Here is a 14,876-nt window from a genome sequence, read left to right on the forward strand (position 1 = left end):
ATTTATGATTTAGAATATGAGTATATTCTTTCTCCTACATCATGCCTAGATGATTACTTCTTTAAACGCATATTACTTAAGGTGGTAATTCTATAAATTATTAGGATAGAATCAGAGCTTTCCTGAATTGAGGTAAAACAAACAGACAGACAAATAAACAAACGAACAAAAAAACAAAGCTAAAAATACTCCTCCAACATAAAGCCAACCCTGTCATTTCAATGTACCAAATTAATATAGGAATTGCATTGAGTTGAAAGTTGAATAATTTTATGCATTAAACATGCTTCTTAAAAGTAATTTATAATGCAATAGTGTCTGGGTTTGGTGGCTGATTATGGGATGGATCCCCGGGTGGGGTAGTCTCTGGATGGTCCATCCTTTCATCTTAGCTCCAAACTTTGTCTCTGTAACTCCTTCCATGGGATAAAGAGGTTATTCAGCAATTAAGAGCACTGGCTCCTCTAGCACAGGCCATAGGTTTGATCCCCATGACATGGTGGCTTCCAAACGTCAGTTACTCTAGTTCCAGAGTACTTGATAAGCTTTCTGTCCTCTGAAAGCATCAGGCACGCATGTACACGGTGAACAGACATACATGCAGAAAAAAATAGCCATATGCATAAGACAAAGCGTAAAGAAAAAGATACACACAGATGAAATTTTAAACAAGAGGGGAATGTTATTTTACATATGTATTTTATTGCCTGCCAGCTAATAAAATCTTAACAATCATATAAACAGGATATGCTATTCATATTTTACAGAAGAAACTAATTTTCATGGATATTAAAAGAACACATATGAAGGCCTGGACCCCACAGTTAAGTCTTCAGAGCTGCTTCTGCGTACACATGTACTGGTTATTTTGCTTAGGATTTCTTCCAACTAAGTTACTCAAATAACTGAGTGAACTGCATAGAAACTGCTCTCTTCTTCAAAACTCATTAAAATATCACACACAGAAGAAGAAACTTGGAACACAGTCTAACATCTGGCCCATCATGCCTCTTCAGTTGTTGCTGAGAAATGACCTTCTCAGCTATTTCTACCAGGGATTTTCCCTGCATGTGAAGAGGTTCATCTGGAAAAGATACTTTATTTTATAATCATCCTTGGGACAGTCTTTTTTTTTTTTTCTTTTTCATTAGCTCTAAGCAGGCATGCACAGATGCAAGACGGACACTGAGTGCCAAGGAGCAAGTTCCACATGTGAATTATCACCATGCCCTTCTTTTTGGCTCTTTCAAGGATATTGGGGAGTTCAGGGTGTAACATCTTTTGTGGTGTAACCTATAAAACGAAGTCTGTTGCAGCCATTACTGGGATGTGTGATAGAAGTTTAATTGCTTTGAAGTGCCATGGGCTAGCAAGGCATGAACATATGTAAGGAAAACAGAAGTCTGGAACAATTTATTTCACAGCAGATGTATCCACATGGATTTTGCAGTGTGATTGCCTGGCATGTTACTACATCCTGCCAGCTAGCTGAAGTAGCCTTAGGAAGTCATGCAAAGAATTGGTGGGAGATTTCTCAGGAAATCTACAGGATTTCTTTGTGATTTGGGATCATGTCTGTGTTAAAGACATATGTACCAATAACATTCTTGATAATGCCAAAAAAAAAAAAGATGGGCTATGACATCATTTGGAAAGAGGGCTTCTGTAGGACTCCTTTGCCTCTTGTTCATCTTATGGACCATGAACCTATTCTGACAATGCCCAGATACCTGTCTCAGTGTGAATGGATACAGCAAGTTATAATTCTAAACTCTGATGAGCTACATGTAAATGGTGCTGCAGTGTATGCCAGGAACATGGGTGCCAGTGTCCAAACACAGGCACATATGAATTTCAGCAAAAGCATTCTCCCACTGTTTTCCTTAACTCCTTTTTCTTCCATGCTTAGAGCACTACCTGTGATAGAATCCATTCTTTCTAGAAAAGATGACCTGGAGGGAAGAACTGCTCAAGACAGATTGATGGGATCCATAAAATGCTTCAGAGAGAGCCTTTTTTCTCTGGCTCTGTTTTCTTGTAGCTGCACATGGTGCTGTTTTTGAGGACTGTTCACCCAAATAGGAATGATATTCAACTGGAGCCCCACATGAAATAATCACCATTTAAATTAATGAAGTGTTGGTCTCATTTGATTCCATAAAAGGTCGAATGTACACAAAAATATAAGAAGGGTAATAAGAGTTTGGTGTGGCACTTGAATTCACATAAGAGCTGGAGATATGTCTTCAACTTCTGTCAAGACCTAGCGATAGATGCAGTAATGAACTAGCTATAACTTAATAATGCCTGGTTACTCTATTAATGAGTAGGTTCTGAGAAAGTCAAGATTGAAGCAAAGGTAAAGCTAGAATGAGTGACACCAGAGCAATTAAATATTTCTCACTCAAATGCACTTGGTTTCGGGAGTGACTTCCAGGTCAGGTTTTAGTTCCTACTCTACAGCTTAGTCTGACGTCTTTTGCAGGATTGCAATCTGAATGACCAACCAACAGCCCTTTCCAACATTCGAGGACATCTGCACCATAGAGTTATGTCCTGTGATGTCAAGTGATATGTGACTTACTCATGGAGGATTTTAGGCTTCTAAGATATATTCTATTGGACTGTGGGGCAAATCTGGACACAAAGCTTATGCTCTGAAGTTACCTCAAAGGACAAAATGGAAACAGATGACTTCACACTATTATACTAAGAAACCAAAAGAAAGCAAGTACATTGCAGCCCCTGGAGGTTTCAACACACACACACACACACACACACACACACACACACATAGAATTCAGAGTCATTATAAACTCTACATTTCTTATCAGTCTATCTGCCTAGCAATTTTACAACAACTCAAGATGCAGACCAAAATTGCCCATTTTCCTAAATATTTACGAAAATCACATGGGAAACCGAAGGGCTACAGCTGTATGTTAAGATAGGAGTTCAGCACCTGAAGTTAAGCGACTTCCAAAGACTGTGCTTAAGAGTGGCAAGAACTGCAAATACAGAAGTGGATGCTCTCAGCCAACCAGTGGACTGAACACAGGGTCTCCAACGGAAGAGCTAGAGAAAGGACCCAAGGAGCTGAAGGGGTATGCAACCCCATAGGAGGAACAACAATATGAACTAACCAGTATCCCAACAGCTCCTAGGGACTAAACCATCAACCAAAGAGTACACAGGGAGGGACCCATGGCTCCAGATGCATATGTAGCAGAGGATGGCCTTGTGGGACATCAATGAGAGGAGACGCCCTTGGCTTTGTGAAGGCTCGATGCCCCAGTGTAGGGGAATGCCAGGGCAGGGAAGTGGAAGTGGGTGGGTTGGTGAGAAGGGGGAGGAGGGATGGGATAGGGGTTTTGGAGGGGGAAACGAGGAAAAGGGATAACATTTGAAATGTAAATAAAGAAAATATCTAATAAAGAAAGAGTGTTGAGAACTGAAAGGAGTTTGGGCAAAGAGGATCCATGAAGACCTCTCAATGCATAACTTCTGGCTGCCATTTTTATAAAAGTCATCTTTTTTCATGTCCTTTACTGTGGGCTTATTAAAAACCAATCTCAAAAAGTATCCTTAAAAATAATAACAACAATACATGGCAGAGATCATAATATAGCACACATCTGTAATTGTCCCCGTTTTGAAGGAATCTAACAAAGGACAACCCTCCCCCCCCCCCGAATGTCAGAGGTCTTAAGGTCAAGAGTACAAAATCACTTACTAGAGAAATGAAAAACAGTCACTGCCAGGGAATCTGCCCATTTGCCATGTCCGTGTCATTTTGTAGGACATTTCATAGAACCAGTGAATTCATACTAATAACTCAGGAAATAAAACTGTCATCAGATTAGTATCTAAAGTAAGCCTGCTTGGAAGTCATTGCTATTACCCAACTCATTGTTTTGGGGTCACTAAGTGGCTCAAAATGTACTTCAGAAGAGAACTCCCTCTTTCATGAATCAAGTAGCTCTTCTCTCCGCTTTCCTTATATTATTTTCCTTATCATATCATGTATGTCTTTCATTGTACTCTGGGCTCTTTATGCTCCTTGCCCCGAACTACAGCTTTTCCAACCGGTCTCCTCTATTCCAGTGCCAAGGCACCACAAACAACAGAGCACTCTTGCTTGGTCTAATAAGGCAAGACATCATTTACGACAAGTTATGGTTCTCAGCCATTTTGTGACCCTAAAGTGCTCAAAATCCCATGCCTATCATTAGATTGTTTATGCTTCAGATTCGTGGCATTGATAAAGCTAATTAGCATAATCAGGTTTTGTTCTCTTAAACACCTCTGAGCCTGGGGATTGATTCTCAACATCCAAGTAATCTCACGCAAAGCAGAAAGCACGATTAAGGAGGCTAACCATTTATCCAAAATCATTGCAGTGACCCCAAGTCACTGAAAATATAAAATGAAAACAAGAACTCAGATGGGAGGAAATAGCAAAAAATTATGAGAATAGCAGGATACAGGAGATATGTAGCTATAAAGTAGTGGGGGTAGGGCTGACAAATGGGCTCAGTAAATGCTTTCCACTAACCCTGATCACCTGAATTCCATCGCTCTCTGACTTCAACCCTTGGAATCCTTATGGTGGAAAGAATCAACCTCCTCAAGCTGTCCTCTTACCTCTACACATGTGTTGTGCAATGTGCATGTCCATGTGCTTTGGTACCTACACACACAAATCTAATAAAAAAGGAGCAAGGCTCACATGGGAAGGTGACAACAAGGACAACAAGACACAGGCCATTCACTGGTCTAAAAACATAGGTCCATCCATATCAGTTTCGACATGCCCAATTTTTAAAATCCAAAGACAGCAGAATACCAATGAAATATATTGTGGTAGAATAATAAGCAACATATAGATGATAAATAATCTTACTTAAGTATGTCCTCTGAGGGAAGAACTGTACCAAATTCTCCTCTACCCTTCGTCTCAAAGACAGAGTATTTTTATAAACTGCCTGACCACAGCTCCTGATCTTCTAGCTTCTGTCTCCATGGAGTGTGCTCCCAGGCCTCAGTGCTAAGTTCTTTAAATCCCACCTCTTCTCTTGTTATGTCCCTTCCTTGCTTTGTAGACAAGTCTTGTCCAGGTTACTCGCCTCACCTGTTAATGGCCTTGTTAATCTTCAAGACCACACCACCTCCAGTGACAGAGGGTAGACAGAAGCACAGTTTCTTGTTTTGAATAACTCCAATAGGAAGAGGCTTATTGAATTTCAAAATAGTCTCTCAGTGACATGTGTGAATGTATTCTGATAGGATTGCATCTTGACTGAAATTCTTGCCATTTTATTTTTGAACTGGATTCAGAATCAGTGGTTCAGGAAACCCATTTCATTATTTTCTAGCCCTCAGACATTTTAGACCAAAGTAGGCCTCTCCTGATGACTCTTAAATCTTGAGGATCAGAGCTTTATGGCTTTTATTTTAGCTTGAGATATCAGAATCACTGTGAAATATCACCATCTCCCACTCTTAAGGAGAGTCAAACACCTCTGCTGAGAGAAGAGTTAAAAGGGACCAGGGTTATCAGTTCATCCTCTCTTGAAGTAGTAATTTAGTTTCTTCAGGGAATTATAGAGATGTCAACTCTCTCTTAAGCATATAAGCTTCGCACACTGCAAAAACTAGTTTTCTGCTTACAACTTTATGTGGCACATTGATAGCTAAAGAGTCAGTAAGAGTTTTCTTTTCAGATACTTATCAGCACCTATATAGCTGCAACAAATTAGAAACTGTGAGATTTAGAAGACTGAATTCAAAGTGATATTTAAACATTACAACATGAAAATCTGGTAAAGAGATAACACAAATTATGCAACTACAATTTTATTGTGTTTTGAGAGGAGGGAGAGGAAGGGAGAGAGAAAATCAGAGGGATAGTGTGTGTGTGTGTGTGTGTGTGTGTGTGTGTGTATGTGTGTGGCCAGATATCATGCAAGTGTGTGGGATCTAGGATTAGAACCCAGGGTCTTGCACATATTGTCAAGCCTTCTACTACAGAGCACATTCAAAGTCCTGAAGGTGGGTTTATTAAGTACAAAACTGTGAGCATTTGAAATCCATAAGAACATAAAACTGAAGCAAAGCTTGACCAATAGAAACCTGACCAATCTAACACTACCACTCGATGGAAGACCAACAGGGAGAAAACTACATTTTATTCTCTGAAGATAATTTTATGTTTCATACTTTTAGTAGTTAGCTATCCATAGGGAACAGTGAGTATTCTGGTGACAAGAATTTAGATTAAGTAATAACTAATCTGGGCTTCCTGTCAGGGACATACCATATAGGTGTCTAGTCAAACCATCCACCAGACAAAAAAAAAATAAAAATAAGATCACCCAATAGTTTGTGACTCACATCACTCTGTGGATGAGCTAAAAGAGAAGATCATGCATACTAAAGTCAAGAAATACAAGAATGAATAAATATGACGGGAATATAGGTTCAATGGACACAATGCTAGAAAGCATAGATTGAGGAGGAAAAAAATTAAGAGATATCTTCAGTAAGCAAATCTGTCAGTAGGATCAAATACATCTACTTACACTACTTTCCAGTAACAATTGTCTTATTTCTGCAAACTAGAGTCCCACAGCTGACTCAAATGCCCTTGTTCACATTGACAAGATCAATAGTGTACTGGCTGGGTTTGTGTGTCAAACTTTACACAAACTGGAGTTATCATAGAGAAAGGGACCTCCCTTCAGGAAATGCCTCCATGAGATCCAGGTGTAAGACATTTTCTCCATTGGTGATCAAGGGTGGGCGGGCCCATTGTGGGTAGTGCCATCCCTGGGCTGGTAGTCTTGCGTTCTATAAGAAAGTAAGCTTAGCAAGCCAGGGGAATCAATACAGTAAGCAGCATCCCTCCATGGCCTTTGCATCAGCTCCTACCTCCAAGTTCCTGCCCTGTGTGAGTTCCTGTCCTGACTTTCTTTGGTGATGAACAGCAATGTGGAAGTATAAGCTGAATAAACCTTTTCATCCCCAACTTGCTTCTTGGTCATGACATTTTGTATAGGAATACAAACTCTGAGTAAGACAAACTAAGTTATTTTGACTTTTCTTCAAAAATATGAAATACCAATTTAAAGCACTGTGCATTCAAACATGAAATATACATCAAATAACAACAGTAAATCTACAGGCAGGTTGTAGAGATGCAGATGCAATATTATTTAAATAGCAAAATCATAAAATAAAATGAAATAAATTTTACCCTTTCAAGTGACAGCACATTAGAAATCACTTTATTCTCTTAAAGCAAAACAAATCCAAATTTTCATTTTGATTCAATACATGGCATGCTTAATGGTTGCAGTATTTCTATTTTTTTTTAAATAAGTGTTACAAACTGAAAGGCAGGTAGTTACTAAAAATATATTGCAATGTCTTAAAATTACCATTCCCTATCAATGGAAATGCAATGATGGCAATTAAAAGTAAAAAAAAATGATTAAAAGTTAAGATTTGAGAAGCTAAGAAGTCATGTTAGACTATCAATTGTTTTTACCATGGTGGGTAACCAGTTAGACATTAAAAAAAAATCTAGTAGTTTAGTGGTGGTCCAGGGAAGAGTCAGTGGGGACGGGGGGAAGGTTTCAGCAACATGCTGGTAGAAAAACAGAGACTTACATAGTCTGGGTGGACAGTGAAATGGAGGGCGTGGCAACCTCGCTCACTTAGTGGTCATTTTTTGAGTTTCAATGACTTTTATTTTTCATTCTTTCGCCTAGTAAAGATGACAGAAGGTCCTAATTTATTATCTGATATCTACTTCTGTTCCTAGATATAAGAGAGTTTAACTGTACACAGTCATATCATCCAAATACAAATAGTTTGATTCAAAGAGATGTTCATGCATTCTGTAGAATCACAACCACATCCTCAAAGCACCGCTCAGGATTTGGGGAGGAGCATCAACTACAAAGTCTGGGCACTGCTTGGACAGAGGCACGGCTGGTTGTGGTCTCCTCAGAGTAATGCAGCAGAGGGGAGAAGAGCCCAAGAAAAGCTATTGTTTTTTTTTTTTCTCTCAGAAATGCTCTGATACCCAGACTATAGAAAAATCTTTTGGATGAACATCGTGGAAAGTCTTCTGGGCGACAGTGTTAGAAGAGTCTGTCAAAATATACATCAAACACATGACAGGTGCTCTAGGTCTTAGGTGTTTCCTGCTGTGGCCAAATATAGTGCTATCGAAACTTCTGTCTATCGTGACCTGGAGGGGTTGTCAGGGGTTGGAATGAGAATAAAAGTAGGTACATGTCAGCCAGTCATGGATATAGGCCTTTAATTCCAGTGTTAAGGAACTTCAGAAATATCAATATTGCTATAAATTCAAGGCCACTTTGGCCTATATAGTGAGTTTGAAGCCAGCTCACCCTACATAGTGTTTGATAGCCTTATCTCCCCCAAACAAAAGACCTGTGTCAGCTTCTGTGTCTGTAAACTATGCTAGCCCATCGTGCCACAATTCCCTACTGCTAGTTGGCTGGAGGACTGAAAATGCTCAGGAAATCCTTAGGAATCAATCAATAAAGAGACAGTATCCATTGAATTCTGTGAGAAGAACCACCTGGGTAGAGGGAGCTCCTTTTAAATAGCTCATTGGTGTAGTTAAAGGTGCATGGGCTGGCGATGAAAAGGAGTTTCAAGAAGGGAGAAGAGGGTGTTCATAAGGGGAAAGATCAGGGATGGGGGGGAAACTAACCCTGATAAGATGCCAACCATCTCATGCTGAAGGCATCTTCTGTTTTGGGGAATGTTGCTCAGCACTGGGACACTAGAGCTGGCATGTTAGTTCTTCATTGACAGAATCTCACATCTGCTCCAAGATGAACAATTTCCTATTTTTACATACATTTTCAAGTGGAGTCTTCCATGAATGTGTGATATTCATAGCCTTTTTTTTTTCAAGTCACTAACTCTGGGGTGAGGTACATGTCAAAAGATACCTAAAAATTGACTAGAATTATTCACAAAATGGACTCAGCAATTGCATTTAGTTATTTTATATGGGTGTGCATTCATTTCCTTATGTTTATTCTTCAAAATTAGCCTGCTCAAAAAGACATTTTAATTATGCTAGGGTTATTATTGTCATCGTTACTATTATTAAGCAGCAGGACAATTAAACTAAGTGAAAATCAAGGTAGCATTAGCAGCCAAGTTGTCTTTGGGGCTTTGCAAACCATGAGCTGGCCTAGCTATGGGAGCATTTTCAGATTGCTACAATAGGAGTATAGAGAACCTCAGCCATCAGTGTGTCATTCAGAGAACAAAGGTGCGTCTCCAGAGATTCCCCATCCTTCCTACATTGAAGGAGAAGCAGAGCAGAGTAGTGGCTGCCCCAAGAGAAGGGAAACACTTCCCTAGTCCAGGCCCACACAGTGAAAGTGTGCATCAGACCAGCCTTCTGGAGAGTCCTACCCTTCCACAGTTCCCTTACCTTCCAGCTCTGCTGTCTGTTGCTAGTGTGTGGCATATGGGTGTGCCTAAAGAAATGTTGGGAGGTAGCATAAGACAGATCTGGCAGATTTGGTGAAAGACAGCTTTTTATCCCCTTTGGACTATTGGCTTTTATGAATTTATCAGGATAAGGAAGACTACTGGATCTTCTGACTAAACCCGACTTCTACATTCTCTAATGTGAAAAGAGAAGTTCTGTCATGGATACTGACATGTCCATTTTGGAGGAAGCCACTAAACAATCTGAGAAACTGCTTTCTCTCTCTCTCTCTCTCTCTCTCTCTCTCTCTCTCTCTCTCTCTCTCTCTCTCTCTCTCTCTCTCTCGTTTCTCCTCGAACTCACTATGTAGTCCAGGTTGGCCCCAAACTCACAGAAATCCACCTGACTCTGCCTCCCAAGTGCCTCCCACATTAAAGGCACGCACCACCAGGACTTTTCAATTTTGCTTCATGTATATGTTTCATGCAGCACTGAGACTGAGTGAGGTGGGTGAGGTAGCACCATGGTTGAGGCTTCTGCTACAGGCCACTCTGCTTTCTCTTGTGTAAGGGAGAAAAGGTGGCTCTGGGTCCCCGCTAAGCAAAGCTCCTACTGCTGGTGGATCTGATTTAAACATCAAATTCTTGGGGAGAAAAATCACTGCACAAATCTCTCCTAAACATCTGCTCTTTTTATTCTTTGAGTCTCTGTTTCATGAAAAGCCAGTCCGTTTTTCTCCTGCCCTGGTGACCTAAATTCCTTCCTTTCCAGAGCATTTTGCTGCTGCTAGCCTCTGCCTTTGTCCCTTTTATTTGTGGGGCACTCAGTAAGGGATAGTAATGTTTAGAATAAGGAAGAAAATAACTTTGAAAGAATTCATCTTATTATGATCATGTTTAGATGAATTATGGGGGCTTGCCATCAACAAAATTACAAAACAATTCCTGTGGGAACCCAGACCATTTTGAGTAATTCATCTATGAACAAATGAACTTTAATTGTTACTCTTGGCAGCCACCTAAGAGAAGAGTGAAATATTATACTAAATATTGCCACGTGCAACAGTAAAATACAATTTCCTCCTTGCCAGAAGCAGGGTACGGTCCCTTGAAATTCATGTTTGGGTCTGCTGATTTCGTTTAAATCCCCTGTCTTCCCCTCCAAAACCAACAGAGGTCTTCCAAAGAGCTGCTTGTTTTATTAGAACCATTTGCACTTTTTAAGTCGCCAAAAAGGAGTAAGTCAGACTAAGAAGTTTGTTTGGGTTAAAGTTGATGCTTCAGCTTCACGGAGGTCAATGGACTTAGTGTGTGAGCCCTCTGCTAAGATGGCCCTTGCAGCCTAGGTTAATGTTGGTCCCTTCCCCTGCCATGCAGGTCATGGATTTATCTAGTAAGATTTAACAGCAGGCTGATGCTAATCAACGGGAAACATACATAAGACAAACTTACATTTCTTTTTTTATTGTTGTTTATTTGTTTTGTTTTTGTTTTGTGTTTATTGGAAGAAGTGAAATGTCAAAGAATTTTAACATTGCCCATGCAACTACAATTCTGAGATTGCACATTGTCTTCTCAGAGCAGGACAGCAATGAGCGTTTACAGCTTTTTTTTTTTTTTTCCAGGGGAAACAGCATACCAATATATGACTCTGGGTAGTTTGCAGCCAAGAAAAGGATCACTCTTCAAGAGCAGAAGGCATGGAATGGATCATGTAAAAACATCCAATAACTGGTTATATGTGTGCATCCTTGACAGGTTCATAGATCATGATTAAGGGTGAAATTATCATGAGCTATCCTAAAAGAATTTTTAAAGGATATACATTTTGGCCTAAGTATTTGCATATACTGGACATAGTTCCCTATGGATATATTAAGCTTCTAAGTATGATATCATGTAGATGGTATTCAGATTCCATAATATTTAAATCTGGAGCAATTAGGGATCTTAAAATGAATGGCTTCCTCAGGATTATTCGTCATGTTTCCAGTGGTCTGAGTGCCAGAATCACCACTGATTACATATTCCTTACATGAGTGAACACTGTTTCCCCTAGAGGGGGATATGTTAGGATCTCAAATTATTTGGGAAAAAGTTTGAGACTGTAGCTGTGATATGAAGTAATTTTTGTTATAACTTCATAGATTAAAATTTAGGTTATTTGCAACTTGAGTAAACACATTAATCTTTAGAAATGCCTTACATAATAACTTCCTATTTGTTATGATCTATATTATCCATGACAAAGATGATTATGGCTACTGTTAAGAGCACTAAAGAGACATACTACTTGCTTCAGCTGTGGGAAGAGCATCCCATGATTGTTCTATGTCATGCACAGCTACTAGGGGCTGCTCGGTAGGAGGCTTTAGCTGTTGGTTTACTCATAGACATAGGCCTGCTTTTCTGTTTTGAGAGTTTTAAAACTATTGAAAATAGTGTTACAAAATGCATGACTAATTACTAGATCACAGTGAGAAATGTATGTCAGCTATTATACAGAGGAAAAAAAGGTGAAGAACTTAAAAACACAGAGTTATAAAAATACTACTCAGAGAATCAATGACAGTGAATACCAAAGCAGTTAGGGTTCTCATAGGCCAGTTGTGCTTAGGAGTTGGAAGAATTTGTAAACACTTGACCTATGATGTTAGAAGGATAGGAAATTTGCCATTTATGTATACTTTTAATTAAAAAAAATCAATTTGCCTTTTCTGTATGGAAAGACCAAAGAACTCTTCTTGTATGAGCACAAAATTTCATTTTGCTTTGTTTGAAGGGTTCAGTTTCCTGCTCTCCATTTAAAATTGGGGGAAAAATAAAAATGTTTTGCCTGTGACAGAATAGGAAAGAAGTTCTCACCCTTAAAACCAGCAGCATTGGTTTTCCAGTCATTAGCGTTCAAATGTCCCGCACGGGAAGTCCTGACAATAACATGCTGCACGTCTCTCCAGGTCAGAAACGGACTGGGGAAAGACAAGGTAAGAATCATTGTACCAAAAAAAAAAAAGATGGGGGAAGCAGAGAGTCACAAGCAAATTCAAAAAGCAAAATCAAAATGGCAAGGAACTAAAAATGGGACAGAAACTTGGGTTTGGGATCAATCAAATGCCAAAGGCCACTCCTGCTCTCAGTGTGGGGACATGACGTCAGTCTGCGGGAGGCAGAAGATGTAACCATAAGAAGAGACCCTATGCTCAGTGCTGGTGTGTCACTGTTGCTTAGTGATAAGAGGGGGCAAAGGTTTCTCATTCGCTTGATGAAATAACTGCTCACCTCAGAGCTACTGTCCCCTGAGTGAGAGTTTGCATCTTCAGACACAGCTAAGTCAAAGCAGAACCCTCTAGGGCATTCTGCCTTTAATCTTACAACTAGGCAATCAATTTGCAGTTTACCAAAGATCAACATTTAACCTGCTGTACAAATACATGGGTAGGACACAGAAAAAAAATCTTGGCTGAAATTAAGCCCACACTTCCAGAGTTCTTTTAGGAAGAGAATGTGGCTTGATCCAAAAGTTAGGCTCTAAGGTGCAGAGGCTAGGAGAACATTCACGCTTTGTAATGTGTAGGCGATACATTAAACAATTGGCTCACTAGTTCTGAAAGCACAGAGGAACAGAAGGTAATGACTGAAGAGGCCACACTTGTTTACGAAGTGAAAATCTAAGAAAAACACATCCAAGTCAGGTTAGACTGTCTGGGTCTCTTTCAGAGAACACAAGTGCGCAATAGGCACTAGACACGGTGGGAACACACCGTTCTTGTGCATTCTTCAGTCTGGTAGTCTGAGATGTGCCCATCTAAAAAAAAAAATCCTAGTATTTTCTCACTTACTTAATTATTTCTCTCTGTGATCTTATGTACTACACGGTGCCTGCATTTGTAGGACAACTTTCACGAATGAGTTCTCTTTCTATACTGTGGGTTCTGTTTTCAAATTCAGGTCATCAGACTTAGAAGTCAGCACCTTTACCGATAGTTCAGCATTGCCACCGCTGTTATCCTTTACTTAAATGTTATGGTAATAATTATCACATGGCCTATGTAGCCATTTTCCTCATCCTTCACCCAGTGTTGGAAGGATTCAACAACCCAGAGAACACTCACTTTGACTTCTGAGCAAGTTACTGGACACCCACCTTGTACTCTCCCATTTCACTGCTGAGAGAGCTCTTACCAACTGTGGCTAATACTTAATGGTGAAGCCTATGCATTCATTGCTTGGATTCAAGCCAATTTTTGTCCCATCATGGCTACCATATGTCAGTGCTCTCCTAGAAATTAGTAGCTCTATCACCAGACTGCAGCTCTTCCCTTTTCTATGTGAAATTAATCTCTACAAAGAATTCCTTTCCTCACCTAGTTAGAACATAGAACCTGATAACTGGTTAAAGTAATACTAATTACTCAAGAGCTAGTTTGTCTTTTTGTTCAGGTAACCTGATGCTCTTACTTGGTAGTTTGAATATCAAGAAGTTGGGGGAAAGAAAAGAATGACTGAGTTTTCTTCACCTCTCAGAAGGAAACCAGAGTTAGCCCTGCTAATGTCTTCGGAAGCTGAGAGCACAATGACTTTTTAAAGCTTACATTAGTGAAAGGACTTATGTTTAAACAATTAGAGTCATGCTAAGTGGACTTTGGAGAGTAATGGAAACGGTATTTTCATTCTGTTTGAATACAACCGGTGTTGAGAACCATTTTAGAGAGAAGTTCTAGCAGCAGGCAAGAAAAGACAAGAGACTCAAGAAAGAGACAGAGGTGTGCAGTGGGGACTAGGAGGAAGGGAAACTGCTTCTAAGGCATCCAGCTTGATTTGGTCCTTTGCAGACTTGCCCTGAATTCACATGATAACTCAGAAGACTCAGTGCCCTGCTCTGAGTAACATGCAGAAACTTATCTGGATGCTGGTCTCAACATAGATGCTCTGCTCTGACTGAGACAGGATGCCCACAGTGCATTCCCTTCTTTGTGTGTCTGTTTAGCAGGAGGGCAAAGGTCTCAACAAAAATGCCCAGTTTGGGTAGACATTCCCATTGCTCATTTATGGTTTTCCACAATGTTTCCAAATGAACATACAGTTTTTTTTTCATGTGCAACATCAGAACAACAAAAAGTACCCATGGGTTTGATGGCTGTATCTATCTAAACCAACCTAGCAATTTAGAGATAACACTAACACATAGCTAGAACATCTGTATTTTAAATAGTAGCCTTTAGGATAACAGAATTGAAGTGAGTTTTCTATGATATCTGTAAGACTCAGAAAAATTCAGCATTGGGTTTTGAACATTAGGAGTCACTCATTTTTCCTTTAGTTCACCTCAATGCTAAAATGGAAAAGTCACCCAATGGGACATTTATCTTGTACCTGAGACAGCTGTGCTC

The 14,876-nt window shown here is 39.8% G+C and overlaps 1 protein-coding gene across 9 annotated transcripts in view; it reads right to left on the reverse strand.

Moving 5' to 3' along the window:
• Positions 1 to 14,876, reverse strand: part of Pcsk5 (proprotein convertase subtilisin/kexin type 5) — a 405,399-nt gene that overhangs the window by 172,986 nt on the left and 217,537 nt on the right. For 7 of the 9 annotated variants that reach the window (NM_001190483.2, XM_017318080.1, XM_006526759.4 and 4 more), the window contains one exon: positions 12,352 to 12,455. The exons of 1 other annotated variant lie outside the window; for it this stretch is intronic. In NM_001190483.2, coding sequence (NP_001177412.1) covers positions 12,352 to 12,455 — 104 coding nt within the window. Of the gene's footprint in view, positions 1 to 7,671; positions 7,769 to 12,351; positions 12,456 to 14,876 lie in introns of all 9 variants that reach the window. One more of the 9 variants, XR_386446.4, reaches the window with a different exon arrangement.

Source organism: Mus musculus, chromosome 19 (assembly GCF_000001635.26).
Source record: "Mus musculus strain C57BL/6J chromosome 19, GRCm38.p6 C57BL/6J".
Lineage (NCBI taxonomy): Eukaryota > Metazoa > Chordata > Mammalia > Rodentia > Muridae > Mus > Mus musculus.